General features: G+C 43.7%; 1 protein-coding gene across 1 annotated transcript in view; it reads right to left on the reverse strand.

Annotated features, from left to right (window-relative positions):
- LOC311231699 (voltage-dependent P/Q-type calcium channel subunit alpha-1A-like) overlaps nt 1–16,019 on the reverse strand; it is a 188,165-nt gene that overhangs the window by 87,409 nt on the left and 84,737 nt on the right. The window contains 3 exon segments of the mRNA XM_084318327.1: nt 6,869–7,006; nt 13,605–13,765; nt 14,076–14,175. Coding sequence (XP_084174453.1) covers nt 6,869–7,006; nt 13,605–13,765; nt 14,076–14,175 — 399 coding nt within the window.

Below are 16,019 nucleotides of genomic sequence, written 5' to 3' on the forward strand. Positions count from 1 at the left end.
TCATTTGGGGGATACAAAACACACCGTATTTAAAAAAAATTAAATAAATCACCTGTGCAAGCCTACAAATATGGGAGGCCTTGCCTTACCCATGTTTCAACACTACTACTCGGCAGCCAATGCAAGAGCTCTGGTCTACTGGCAGGACTCATACCCTGGTGAAACCACCACTACCACCCCTGCATGGCTGGCAAATAGAACAGAATGCCAGCAGTATCTCGCACTTCTCTTTGCATCAAAAAGGTCCCTTGGGGCTGCTATAAGAGACAACTTTATGATAAAGAACTCGTTGAAAATATGGTATCAGATCAGAAAAGTCTTTAAATTACCAGAGACGTCGGTCTGTACGCCCATCTGTCATAACCATGCTTTCCCCCCTTCACAATCAGACCAAATTTTTTTCAAATTGAAGGAAAAAGGAATAGTCTCTATAGAAAACCTTTACATAGATGGTCATTTAGCCTAATTTTCCCAACTCCAGCATACATATGAGCTCCCCACTCATTTCTTTTGATATTTACAAATTAGGAACTATGTTCGTTTAAATATTCCAAATTTTGAAATGTATACACTGATTGCTGTGATATATTCCCTCGTGACTACAGAGCCCAATACCAAAGGCCTGATATCCAAGTTTGTAGACTCATTTACAGAACACTATATTCCATCTACACAATGCTTGAGGGAGTCCTGGGAGAGATATTCAGGTGAACATTCCAATGGACACATGGGATGAGGGCCTCCGCAGTATCCACTCTTGTTCTATTAATTCCAGACATCAGTTAATTCAATTTAAGGTGATGCATAGACTTCATTATTCTTGTACAAGATTGCACTCAATATACCCCTCAGTCTCACCACTCTGTACCAGATGTAAATCTGCTGAGGGCTCACTGGGTCACCTCTTCTGGTTTTGCCCGAAGCTCCATAGGTTCTGGAGTGAGGTGTTCCAATGCTACTCAAACATCTACACCCATGACCTTCCCCCAGACCCAATAGTGGCTATTTTTGGCTAGTCACATAATATGACAACACTCAATTACTCTGAGATACATATATATATATGGTAATTGCAAAGAAATGCATTTTAATGCTGTGGAACAAATAAATAGTACCACTTTTCCAAACCTGGTTGACAGAACTCATTCATATGCTACACATGGAGAGAATACGCTATGAGAACGCAGGGCAACCCAGCAAATTTAAAGACATTTGGCAACCTTTCCTTGACTATATCTTAAAACTAACAAATGACTGGGTGATCTGATAGATACAATACATACTGTAGATATCTAAAACAATGTGAACTTATAGAGCACTGTTTTTGGTTTGTTTTTGCTATGTGTTTGTTGTGTGGTGTTTCTTCCCTCAGCTCATTGCTCTAAAGGGACTCTTGATGGCCTGATGGTACCTTGTACAAATATTATATCTGGACTATGTGGACTGAATGGCAACTGTGAAGCTGTCCCTTACACAAAGCCATGTAAAAAGACTGTCTATTATAGATATTATATATTCTCAATCTCTGATTTGATATGTCTATGTCTAACACTGGTAAGAGACACGAAGGAGTGACTGGTTGTCTTGTTTTAAAAAAAATTATTTTTAATTTTTTTGGGAGGGGGGAGGGTATATATATTTTTATTTTTGTCGTTGTGATGTCTAGATTTTGTCTGTCCTGTCTGCTTTGTTTGTATCTGTTAAAACATTGAATAAAAATAATATCAAAAAAGGGGAACTATCTTATAAATGGCCTTTTCCTGTGGTTTGCATTGTTTTCTAGCAATGTGGGGTTGTACCAACACTGACTAGATGTGAAATCTCTAGCTACTCCCGTTTCTTCAGTTCAGCTCAGACAAGAACAGATGGTGGAGGTAAACAGTACTCTACCCCCCCCCCCCCCCCTCCCCCCTCACAGTGAGCTGTGCATAGGCGGCGCGTATATTAAGGCTAGGGGCGGCTATGCCTACCCAGAATATTATGCTCGGAATCTTGAAATGTATATAATATATATGCGCAGGCTGCTGGCTAGTGTGTGTCTTGTGCTGCAGCCGGCTCGCTGGCCGAGGTGTCAACGACGAAGGTGTCAATCGGTGGCAGCGTTTAACATTCCAGGTATACAGGCAGTAACCAATCACGCATAGGCTCAGGTTAAATAATGTGGCTAATCACATCATTCACATGATCATCCTGATCCCGCAGGCAGAGTAGAGCAAACATCTGTGTTCTGAATTTCAGCCCGCCGATCGCTTTGTAGAGAAGCGAGGAGAGGCATAACTAGCGATCACCTGAGGCTGTATGTTGTTTTATCTTGGCAAACAAGGGCTTGCTCTAAGAGGACATGATGAGAGTCCGAGTTCATCAAATCGTGGGAAAATTTTTAGAGCTACTGTATGTACATTGTTTTCAAAGCATGATGAGATCTAAATTACGAAAAACGTTCACTTCATTGCAACTTGTGATTCAATTCTCACCAAGACGAAACGTCGCATTTATCTGCATTAAGGTAAGACAATGGTTCATATATTATTGGATGCCTTCATTTGAACACTTAATTTGCACTATATATAAATGAGTGGGGCTCGCTGTAGTATAGCCTAGTAGTGTGTGTGTATATGAAATCAGAACCTGGAAACTTTGCGTGCAACCAAAAATAAAAGGTCAAATTTTTCTCGCGCTGCGCGAGAGGGCCGTTCCCAATACTGCCTACCTAGACCTGAAGCCCATACGCCGCCTATGGAGCTGTGGTGTTCCACAAGGAAGCATACTAGGACCGCTACTGTTCCTAATTCATGCAAATGACATGTCGTCAGCTTGTGACTGCAACTTGTTCTTGTTCGCGGACGACTCAGCCTTGCTGGTCTCTGACAAGAACAAGTTACAGGTTGAAAAAACCCTCAGCTCAGAACTCGGCAGAATCTGCACCTGGCTCGCTGATAACAAACTATCATTACACCTGGGTAAAACAGACTCCATTCTCTTCGGATAAAAAAAACTCAGCAAGACCGACGGCTTCTCAGTTACAGTGGGTGACAATATTGTCACAAGGAAAGATGAAATTACATACCTAGGTTCCATCCTAGAGGAAAATCTTTCCTCTGACAAAATGGCATACAATGTAATAAAAAAAGTCAACCAACAAACTAGATTCTTGTACCGGATCTCCTCTCTGGTAAACAAGAATACCCTGAAGACTCTGGCAGGAGCACTCATTCAAGGGTACTACGACTATGCTTGCACCTCATGGTACCAAAGCATCTCAAAGGCGCTAAAAACAAGATTACAAACATCACAAAACAAACTGGTCAGACTACTACTTGACCTTACTCCTAGAACCCACCTCACCCCTGCCCGCTTTGACTACCTAGGATGGCTTAGAGTAGACAACAGAGTACATCAACTTGCAATGGGCCTGGTCTACAAGATACACTATACGACTAAGGTACCCATGTACAAAATGTCAAAATACTTCCCAAAGGTCAGTGAATACCACGACCACAACACCAGAGGGAGCTCAACAAATCATGTTAAACCCAGATTCGGCTCAAACAAGGGACTAAACACGTTTCGCAATTATGCCACATCAATGTGGAACGCCCTACCCAAAGCTGTAAAGGAATGTGAATCCCTACCCACATTCAAAACCGCTCCAAAAATCGATCCTTTTATTGATCCAATGCTACGTACTGTAATCCCATATTACACGCTGTTCTGATGGTCCACAATGACTGGGATCATCTCCGGTTACATGCGTGAGAAGTTAAATGTGGATTCCGGAGTTTTTTTTTCTCATCCATTTTCATTGAGTCCATTCCAAAAGGGTGCATTACCATCTGGGAGACCATAGGGGGCGCTTCTTGACATCTGAGCTCCTGATGGGGCTGGTTTCCCAACGGTAGACTCGGTTGATGAAATATGAATTCAGATCGCTAATAAAAAAAAAATCACGCTAATTGTCGTGCTGGGCATTCAGGGGGCGGGCTGCTAACACGTGTTATGTCGTGGCTGGCATTCAAAATGTTAAAGAGCACCTACGGGAGGCTGCAATTCGAAACTGGCCACCGTAAATGTCCAAACCCCCCCACCCCCTCCTAATAGACAATCTCCTCCCCACCGTATGTATATATTCTCTCCCCACCGTATGTATATTTCTCTCCCACCCACCCACCCCCTCCTAATGTACAGTCTCCTCCCCACTGTATGTATATATTCTCTCCCCACTGTATGTATATTTCTCTCCCACCCACCCACCCCCTCCTAATGTACAGTCTCCTCCCCATCATATGTATATATTCTCTGTTAGGATCTATGGGTAACAGTACTGTATATTTGCATATCATATATGTCACAAATGTAACAGTACTATATACCTGTATGTCATGTATGTCCCTATGCCATAAATGTCATGATGTCATGTATGTCATAATTGTCACTATGAATTGAAAATGGGGGACCCTGATGTAAACAAGACAAACGTCTTTCTCTGGTCTGCATCCCCTTAACAATTGTGTGTATTGAGCCGTACTGTATTGTACCCATTCTGCAATCTGTTAAATAAAGTTTTCATTCATTCATTCAAAATAGATGCCTCTAAAAATCATATTATAGCCAATCGAACACAACTAATAAAGGCATTCATATTACAGCACAGTTATAATGACACACACATGATGAATTGAAAATGGGGGAGCCTGATGTAAACAAGACGAAAGTCTTTCTCTGGTCTGCATCCCCTTAACAATTGTATGTATTGAGCTGTACTGTACTGTACCCATTTTTTTTTTTTTTTTTTTTTTTTATCTTTTTCCCCCTCCATTTTCCTCAGATTTTTCTCCCATCCCAATGTCGTATGCCAATTCCCAATCCCCTTCCTGGTCGCTGCGCACTTACCCCCCACAGTCAGATCATCTGGGAGAGTGGAGGCTATCACGTGCTTCCTCTGACACACGTCCAGCCAATCAACCGCTTCTTTTCACCTGGCAGCGCGGATCCTCCCCGAGAGGGCGTAGCGTGTGGAAGGATCACACTATCCCACTCAGGTCCTATCCGCGCTTAGCAGGCGCCCCGACCGAACTGTAGGAGTCGCTGTTTACAACGACCCGGACCCACCCCGCCAGCTTCTCCCACCCTCTAATACAGCCAATTGTGTGAACGGCCAGCCAAGCTGGTGACAACCCCGGAGCTGTGAGCTGGATTCGAACAGGCGAATCCAGCTCACAGCTCCGGGGTTGGTGACGAACGCAATTTCCGCTAAGCCACCTAACCGCGTACTGTACCCATTCTGCAATCTGTTAATAAACTTTTCAATCAATCAATCAAACCACCAACGCCAAACAGTGGTCAACGAACGGTCTTTATTAGTATTTTGAGCTGTCCAGGCAGAATTGCAGCAATGGTCTTAGGGAGCCGTTGATATCTGACATCACCGTTTACAAGTCAGCCTTTTATTTATCCCATAACACGCGTTGTGTCTTCTTGGTTCGGCAGCGCCTCAGTGAACAATCTCCCGTGAAGTTTCTCAGAGTTCCGCTCGGGTCAGTCCATTATTTCACATCCCATGGGGGGTGTTTCATCACTTTCATGACCATATATGGATAATCATGCACGAGCATTGACGGTAGAACAAAGAGGTATTTATCAACACGGAGGAGCGTAGGACCTGTGTACGCACGGTTGATAAATCCCGTTTTTTTTGTGCGTGCACACATTCTAAATTCTGTGCTTACGTATGAAAATAGAATACTTTCTAAGAAAGATTGATAAATGAGGGCCCTGGAGTGTTGACAGCAGTTTGACAATGCCAGGCATTGCATGGGATCCTTGATTTCATTGAGTAGATCAGGAATTGCTTGAGCTGGCAACCTGTGTCTCCGGATGATTTCAGTCTTGCTTAAATCAAAAAGTGATATTCTCCTTCTAAATATTCTCTCACGAGCACACTTGGCATTACGATGCTTTCACCTGGCTACAATCACTGCTGCCATGATCGCCGGAGACGCTGGCCATGACACCCCTTATAAATGCGCTTAGTTACCACCAACTCTCTGAAGATGTGAATAACTTAACTAAAGCCATGTAAGACCCTCTGTTGCAAAATTACAACATCACTTTTAGCTTTTAGCTATTTAAAAAAAGTCTGTAAATGTTTATTTAAAAAAATGTATAGCACATTTACATAGTCAATGGGTCCAGTTGTTCAGCCTCACAATGCTATTGGGTATTAAATGTGTTTATAGGTCCCACATTCTGGCCTCTGAAGTTGATAATGTCAATTTGGGCCTTACAGGGTTCGTGTGGCAATTAACGCAGATCTTTGTGAATTGGAGTGTTTTTGCAATGAGGCTCATTTGCATAGAAAGGGGCACATTTTTCACCCATATTACCTAATTTAAATACCCGCAATAGCACGGACGCACAGAGACGCAATGATGATGGCAACGCAGTTAGCACGGTATTTCACCATTTGCGAGTACTTTGTGAATAGCAAGGTTTGTTTTGGGGTTAGAAAAATCCCTTTGTGAATTCGCCCCTGTAGGTAGCTAAGCTACATAAATTAAATTAAATATAACTACTGCACCATTTGTTTTGAGAACTGATAATTAAACTTGTAAATCATAGATTTCATTCTTAAAACATATATAAATCAAATCACAACAAAATCAGTAGGCTACAAATTAACTATTTAGATTTCTAGTGATAAAAATGTACCTCCATATTGTTTGTGTTTTTAGCATCTGTGTGCATGTGTGTGTGTGTTCATGATGTGTGTGTGTGTGTGTGTGTGTGTGTGTGTGTGTGTGTGTGTGTGTGTGTGTGTGTGTGTGTGTGTGTGTGTGTGTGTGTGTGTGTGTGTGTGTGTCCTACTCACTGCGGCCACCCCTCTCCAGTGGAGACTGTGAAGAGGGTGAGCAGGGCCCAAGCCACGTTGTCGTAGTGGAAATCGTACTTCTTCCATTCCCGCTTCTGCGCTTTCACCTCATCTCTATCGTACACCAAGTACTCTCCCCTGGAAACACAACAAACACACGTTCATAATACACAAAGTACTCCAAGTACTAATATAATGTGTAGCTCATGGCTAATGTGGGTATTTGTATTTGTTTTATTATTGTAGCTCATGAAAATGACCTTGGTGTGGAGCCCACCTGATATTGTCTCTTGTGCATCTACATTACCAGGTACATCATAGATACAACAGGATATTTTCACGTTTGAAAAAAAATGATTTCTGTAATATTAGACTCGTTTTTAAATGTCATCTTTATTTTCTGGACTGGTGGTTAGACGTTGGAGCTCTAGCAGAGCAAACACACAAGCTTCCAATAATGGTGACTGTACTGTTCCCATGTGCAAGAGTTCAGTTCAGAGTTTTTATTTGCCACATGGAATCATACAATCAGAGTTTCTTCATTACACAATCATAAATAACATTACATGGACAAAAGGAGCAGGAAGAAGAATAAATCTTATAGTTACCTGCCCTTATTCCTAAACTAAAGAAGTATTTACTTAATGGTCGGCGTACAACCTAATTTACACAAATAATCATTTATACCATTATACAAGAAACTCACAATCCACAGTTAAACTCACAATCCACAGTTAAACAAGAAAAAAATTAAATAATAATAATAATAATAATAATAATAATAATAATAATAATAATAATAATAATAATAATAATAATAATAATAATAATAATAATAATAATAATAATAATAATAATAATAATAATAATAATAAAGTATGTTTGGACAGTCTGCCTTCTCCGTCAAAGGGGCAAACTTATGGAACTCTCTGCCTACTGGCTTGAACCAGGAGATCGGTCGGTAGATGCCGTTATACGGAAAGGAATCCACGTTGGACGAAACTGTCAGAACAGCAAAACAAGTGTCGGACGTTTCGCTACGCCGAGGATGTCCGAACCAGGGCCCCGTTCCATGTACCTGGATAACTGAGTTAGCCGGATAACTTTAGCTGGATAACTGGGTTAGCCGGACTTTCCGGTTTCATGTACGTGGATTTTCCAGATCACCATGCCAACAGATCCAAAAGTTTGAGCCTGCTCGAAAGCAGAGTTCAAGTTCAAGTTAGCCCGATCACGCAGAGCCACGCCCCCGCAAAGAAGTGACAGCTCGTTTCCTGAAACTATTCCCACAGTCTACGATCTGCATTATACCATTCTGAATTACGTTTTTGTGCTCCATTCTTCCAGAGGGGGCTTTTGAAATGTAAAATAGACCCAAAATGCTGATATTAAATTCACTTTGTCCTAAATAATGCACGTTATATATACCGTGGCGACGGTGGCGCTCGCTCGTGCGATGTACACAAAAATGTGGTTATTTTAATTGTAACTGGGATTAAGATGTCTGATGAGATGCGCTGTTTGACGGATTTGAGAAATTGAATGAGCCGTTGACGTCACATGAATGAATGAGGATAAAGAAATAAAACTTCATTCAAAATAAGGAATATTCTAAACACGGGTCTCTCGTTCATTAATGTATAAACAATGAATTTATCCCATCTGGCACAGTGGCCCAGCGGTAGTGCTCAAGCCTGCCAACCTTGCGACCCGGGTTCAAATCCCGGTGTTTCCAATATGATTTTTTTGAATATAATATTAATGATTATACGCCAAAGTAGCCTGGTTTTAAGTTAAAATATTATAAATCTACATGCATTGAGGATGTCATTCTTTATATAGCTCTCAACGTGCACCAAATTGAATTATTCCTATATTGCAAAAAAAAGGAGACAACTAGGGTCTTGAACCCCGGTCGTCCGTGTGAAAGTCAAAAGAACAACCCGTTAGACCACATTGGAGATAAGTTAAAGATTGACTATACATCAATCAATGGGCAAGAGGGCCGTATCGTAATTCTGTATAACAGTTAACTAGTTATTTTCGCTAGCAAGATCTCATTTGATTATTCAATCCAGCAGGCAAGTTTAAAGGAATATAATCTGATTGATTGAGGTAATGAGGGACTTAGAATTAGCCTATAGATAACGCATTTAACTTGTCGGCGAGGCGATTGAGCCGTATTGCAATCTGTCAATAAAGTCTTAAATCAATTAATCAATCAATGCCGTTGAGAATCAGGGTCTCTGCCATCGATACGTGCTGGCTTTTCACCTAAAACGGCCGCGCGCATTTAGCCTGACTTGCAAGTCTGGCTTGAGTTAACGAGACTGAATCCACCTTTGTGAAACAGGAAAATCCCGGCTTCGAACATCGGGTTAACTGAAGCTGGATAATGGACATCTTGATCGACTTAGTTGAACCACGTACATGAAACAGGGCTCAGAGCCCATGCCATTGGGTCGAGCTTGTTTATCTGCAGAGGAGAGGACTCGCCATTTCAACGAGAACTCTTGTTTGTACTGTGGCCAGACTGGGCACTTTATATCCTCCTGTCCATCCTGTCCAGCAAAAGACTGGGCTCGTCCGTAGCCGGAGAGGTGCGTACGAGCCAAGAAGGATGGAACATTAAGACTGTGTATTGATTACCGGGGTCTTAATAACATCACGGTAAAAAATAAGTAACCGCTGCCCCTCATCAGCTCTGCTTTCGGTCCTCTGCACGGTGCCACTGTCTTCTCCAAGTTGGACCTGCGCAGCGCTTACCACCTTGTTCGCATTCGGGAGGATGACGAGTGGAAGACTGGCTTTTAATACCCCTATCTGCGACTTCGAGTATCTCATGATGCTGTTCGGCCTTACGCCCCAGCAGTCTTCCAGAATCTGGTGAATGACGTTTTCAGGGACATCTAATATTCTCCAAGGACCTGGAGACTCATCAACGTCATGTTTGCATAGTTCTCCAACGGCTGTTGGAGAATACGCTTTTCGTTTAAGGCGGAAAAGTGCGAGTTCCATGTATCCTCCGTATCCTTTTTGGGCTATAACATCTCAGAGGGGCAGGTACAGCTGGACCCCACTATGGTCTCTGCGGTCACCCAGTGGCCCCAACCCTCCTCCGTGAAGCAGCTACAGCGCTTCCTGGGCTTTGCAAATTTTTTTCTGCGATTCATCCGCAACTATAGCCACCCCCCTGTGCTCTCACCTCCACTAACTCCATTTTTCGTTGATCTCCTGAGGCGGATGTTGTTTTTCTCTAAAACACCGCTTTGTCTCTGCGCCCGTCTTGGTCCAGCCCGATCCTGACTTACAGTTTGTGGTGGAGGTTGACGCTTCGGATATGGGAGCGGGAGTTGTCCTGTCCCAGCGGTCACATACAGACAATAAGCTCCATCCATGTGCTTTCCTCTCTCGACATCTATCCCCAGCGGAGAGGAACTATGACGTCGGCAAGAGGGAGCTGTTGGCTATGAAGCTAGAGGAGTGGCGCCACTGGCTGGAGGGAGTGGTTCTTCCCTTTATCGTTTGGACCGATCACAAGAACCTCTCCTATCTTCAGTCAGCGAAATGTCTCAACTCCCGTCAGGCCCAGTTGGCGTTATTTTTTGGGAGATTCAACTTCACGTTGTCCTATTGCCCGGGCTCACAGAATGTCAAGCCCGATGCCTTGTCTCCTCTCTTTTCGGCGGTGGAGCCCGGTCCCGACCCTGATCCCATCCTGCCGTCCTCCTGCTTTGTGGCTGCTATCATCTGGGATATTGAACGCACAGTCAGGACTGCACAGTGTTCCCAACCTGACCCCAGCAATGGTCCTCCCAGCCGACTGTTCGTCCCAGACTCCGCCCGCTCCGCTGTCTTCCTGTGGGCTCACTCCTCCTAGGTTTCCTGTCGTGGTCCATGTTACTGTCATATGCTATCGTTCCTGTACCTCGTCTAATAAGTCTGTTTCCAGTTTATGTTAGGTTCATTCATGTATCCCTTATTTTAGTTTTTCCCTCTTCCAGTTTTCACTGAGAGGTTTTTGTTTGTAGTGTTTCAGTTTATGTATTTCTAGTAAAGTCCTTTTGAATCTGCCGTGTCCTGCCTGCTACCTCACTGCCTGTCTGCGTTTGGGTTATACCTCCTACAACACCACCATGCTGTCTAAACCTAACACATATTGGGTTCAATAGGCCTAGTCATGACAGTTTCTAGTTGTTGAAGCAGGAAAATAGCTAAGATCACAAGATAATAAACAAATTCTTTATTATGTTATTTCAGGTATACTGAAGAACAGCTGTGTAACAGCACAACAGAGTGGGGGAGAGGAGTGGCCGTGCCCTAAGGGGCGTCTCTACAATTCGTAGCCGCATTTCTGCTGACCCCTCTCTGATTGGTTGAGGCTTATTGGTTATTATCTTGACTGGAAACATCACTGCCTGGTATGGAAACAGCACGGCACAAGACAAGAAGGCCCTACAGAGAGTGGTGCGCTCAGCCGAGCGTACCACGGGTATTGCACTACCTCCCCTGCAGGTTCTATACAACAAGAGGTGCAAATCCAGAGCCTGCAGGATAATGAAAGACCCTCACCACCCCAATAACAGCCTGTTCCAGCTGCTGAGGTCAGGCAGACGCCTGCGAACCCCAGCTACTAGGACAGAGAGGCTTAGGCTCAGCTTCTTCCCCCAGGCCATCAGAGTCCTGAACAATGAACATTGAGTACCACTGTAACACTTTAGCATGAGCGGGCACACACTCAGGCCGCACGCACCCTCACTTATTGCCAAAAGGAAAGGCCACTTTAATTTAGTATTAGCAACAGTAACAGTGTATTGCACCACTATTACTACTACTGTTAACTGTTAACTGTTACCCGTTATTGCACACATTTATTGTTACCTGCTACCTGTTATTGCACAATTTTATTGCACACATTTTTTGTATTGGATTCTATTATATGTTGTACCAATTGCACATCGTTGCGGGCAAGACCACCCGCATTTCATTGTATATCCGTATGCCGTGACAAATAAAACTCTTGACTTTACTTGACTTGAGGCCATTTCTGCAGACCCCTCTCTGATTGGCCGAGCGCGCGCATGCGCATGAGCCGCGACAAGCTCCTCTAGCCAGGAGTCGAAACTCCGTTAAGCTTCAGAGAGAGAGGCTGAAAACCCACAGTTGTTGCCCGACGGATGGGAGCCGAATCCCGGATCCGAGTTTTCTGATGAATAGCCCCAAAACATGGAGGTCGCGAACGCAATTTATATGCATGGAAGTATTGATTACGCCATAACGAATCATTAAAGAAATATACCGTTAACTGGAATATGTTGTGTGTGCCTTTACACATATGTTGGATAGGATTATGTAATTGGTTTGTCATTAAAAACCAATAATAATCGCTCGCCGGCTTCGCTGACCAGAGCTCTCTCAGATTCAAAGTTTTAATTGCAGCCTGGAACATACATGTTTCGGAACCAATGTGTAACTAGACAGTTACAATATAACATTTATATTAATTAACCCAGTTAATGCCTTAAGAGAAAGAGTCTGATGGTCAATTGCTACGGAAATGTTGTGTCTTACTAATAATAACTAATTCCTTGGTCAATAGAAGTCTCTGTGATACTTTCTGAATATGATTTGGGAACATCAAATGGGCAGGCCGCGAAATAACAACGTTACAATGTACAGTTTCTGACAGCTGGCTGTGTTGTGAAATGTGCATAACGTTATGAATAAACCGCGAAGTCACGCGAAATAATGTTATACGCGAATCTGGTAGTACATTTCCAATCAGAGAGGGGCTTCGCTCAACCAATCAGAGAGGGGTCTGCAGAAATGGAGCTCAACCAATCAGAGAGGGGTCTGCAGAAATGCTGCTACGAATTGTAGAGACGCCCCTAAGGGAGGGGTCGTCTCCCATTGGTGGATAAGTGCGAATAGTCCCTCCCATTCTAAATTGTTTGACGAATGAGAGGAGAAAGAGGGAGTGTCCAGCTTCTGTTTAAAGTCAACAGCGCACGAGAAGTGAAGGGGGATATTATATTGTGTGTGAATATCAAGATTGGATGGACGTTTTGACTGAACTGACGAAGCTTGTAATAAATTGAATTAATTGAGAAAACAGATCTGATCTTTCTCTTTTCTCTACAAATGCCGCTTTTCCACTGCATGGTACCTACTCTACTAAATAAAATACAAATAAAGTTATTATTATTACTCGACTTGACTCAACTCTACTCGCTTTTAGTACCTGGTACTTCGTTAGTTTTCCACTGCAGGTAGTACCCCCCGTCAGTGTAGCCGGTTGTCATAGCGATGGCGCCGTGACGTCATCTTCAACGCGACACATACAGACAAGAGGATTTCGAAGCTAGCTATGTAGCTATGAGACCAGTGCCTTTATTAGCTACGCTTACGGTTATAATGGGAAATCCCAGTCACATTAGCACATAAGCTAACAAAATTACCAATCTTTTTGTGAGACTTAACTCTTTGTTCTTGGTGGTAAATATTTATTTTTTGTAGCGCAATGATGACGTAGTGATGATTCTCTCTTCTGACCACTCAGTGTTCCATCCGCAAATTTCGGCAATGGAAAACCGAAAAGGCTGAGTAGAGTAGCTTCAAGTCGAGTAGGTACCATGCAATGGAAAACGCCAAAAGATACTGTTTTTGGTAGTCAATAATCTCATCGTCTTTAACCTCACAAGTGCCAAACTGTTTGAGAACAGTCATCCCGACAGACCTGCAGTCGCGCGCAAACTCCTTGGACTCGTCCGTACAGTAGAAGAAACGGCCCTTGAACAGCTGCACAGCCACCACGGCAAAGATGAACATGAAGAGCATGTAGACGATCAGGATGTTCAGGACGTTCTTCAGAGAGTTCACCACACAGTCAAACACAGCCTGGTAGAGAGAGGCAGAGAGAGAGAGAGAGAGAGAGAGAGAGAGAGAGAGAGACAGAAAGAGAGAGGGAGGGAGTGAAGGGTAAAGAGAGAAAGAGAGAGGCAGACAGAGAGAGAGACAGAGAGAGAGGGAGGGAGAGAGGGGGAAAGAGAGAGAGAGGGGGGGTGTTATAGGGAAACACGTCCATCTAGTAAAATGGTTGAGAGGGATTATGTTTGTATGAGTATGAGTTTTTGGGGGGATAATTCTACTAAAGTATGCCTTTAATAGAAATAAATCTATATGTACACACATACAGAGTGTACCCTACCTTTAGCTTGGGGAGTCGTTTGATGGTCTTGAGCGGACGCAGCACCCTCAGCACACGCAGGGACTTGATCGTGCTGAGGTCTTTACCCTTACCAGTCCCCCTAGAGGTCGGCCGAGGAGTAACAACGACAGTGTCAGGTGTGAATGCGGAAGAGGTGAGAAAGAAGGAGAAGAACTGGGAGGGGGGTGGCGGGGAGAGGTGGGCGGAGCAGACTCACAGGGTACTTACCACACCCTTTTAAATTTTTTTTGGTCAAGTCACTAACCAGGTTTCAGAGTGCTCAGTTACCTCTGAAACAACAGAAATGGCAAGTGGGAAAGATGACGGAGGCCAATGCATGACGCCACACCTGCGGTGGTCTGGTCTTTTACACTGGGACGGCAGGGGGGAGGCGTGGAGGGGGGGGGGGCTTTACCAGTGTGGCCACTCAAAGCTTTTTTGGTCTCTGATTATGTCAAAAGAAGCAAACCAAATAATAAATAAACCTTCGGTGTCAAACATGAAACCCGGTCGGATGAAAAGCAATCTGTTTTTTCCCCCTGATCGGCTGGTTTCATGGACGTCAAGCATCATCATCATCAAGCATCATCATCAGTCATTCCATGTGGACAGGCATCTCGGCGGAGCCCAGAACAAACTCTTTCTTTCTTTTCCAGTAGTGATCTGCTGGCAGGGGGGGAGGGGGTAGATGTGGGTATGTGTGGGTCTATGTAGGTGTATGTGTGTCTATGTGGGTCTATGTGTGTATATGTAGGTGTATGTGTGTCTATGTGGGTATATGTGGGTCTATGTGGGTCTATGTGTGTCTATGTGGGTCTATGTGTGTATATGTAGGTGTATGTGTGTCTATGTGGGTATATGTGGGTGTATGTGTGTATATGTGTGTCTATGTGTGTCTATGTGGGTATATGTGAGTGTATGTGTGTATATGTGTGTATATGTGGGTCTATGCGTGTATATGTAGGTGTATGTGTGTCTATGTGGGTATATGTGGGTGTATGTGTGTGTCTATGTGTGTATATGTGGGTAAATGTGGGTCTATGTGTGTATGTAGGTGTATGTGTGTCTATGTAGGTGTATGTGTGGGTCTATGTGTGTATATGTAGGTGTATGTGTGTCTATGTGGGTATATGTGGGTATATGTTGGAAGCAATGTGAGAGCGAGACAGCGCGTGTGATGACGCTACCCGGGACGTGGGCATCGATCTCACAACACGACGCAGAAATAGAACACATTCCACCGTTAGCGGTAAAAATAAAAGAAACAAGCCACGTCTGCGCCTAAGAGGACAACCTCGTCGGTTTGCGTGCGTTTTGTCATTTATTTTATAGGGGTGTAATGGTACACGTATTCGTACCAAACCATTTCGGTACGGGACCTTCGGTTCAGTACGTGCTGTGTACTGAACGAATGCAACGTTACTTTAACCATGAACAGAACGCACATGCTGAACTTTTTTGAATGCAGAACTTAATTAAAAACTCCCAAGCTAAATAAGTGTTGCTTATATTTACGTCGTTCTACTATTACCCTGCTCATATCTGTGCCCCCCCCCTCCCCATGCTGCTATGACAGACACATTTCCCCAAGGGGATCAACAAACAGGAATGTCTTATGTTAAGCACCACAACGGAGCATTTTGGTGATTTGTGCGCCAACCCTAAAGCCATACTGGCAAGGGAGAATTACGGGGGGGGGGGGGGAGTCAGGGGAATAAACGATGGAGTTGATCTTTACTGTAAGTAGACAGGCTCCTGGAAAAAAAAACAAAAAAACACAAAGGGCTTTGGACGGCTGCCAAGCCTTAGCGGGAGTCGACGAGGTCGTCCATCAAAGCCCTGCTCTCTCATTAACTATCAACTCCTGCTGCCATCGCAAAGACACAGGACAATTCAATTCACTGGTGATTGATTGAGTCTGGGCCTTGGCAGCTCTGTGTGTGT

This window comes from Notolepis coatsorum, assembly GCF_963971535.1.
Source record: "Notolepis coatsorum genome assembly, chromosome: 7".
In the NCBI taxonomy this organism is placed as follows: Eukaryota; Metazoa; Chordata; class Actinopteri; order Aulopiformes; family Paralepididae; genus Notolepis; species Notolepis coatsorum.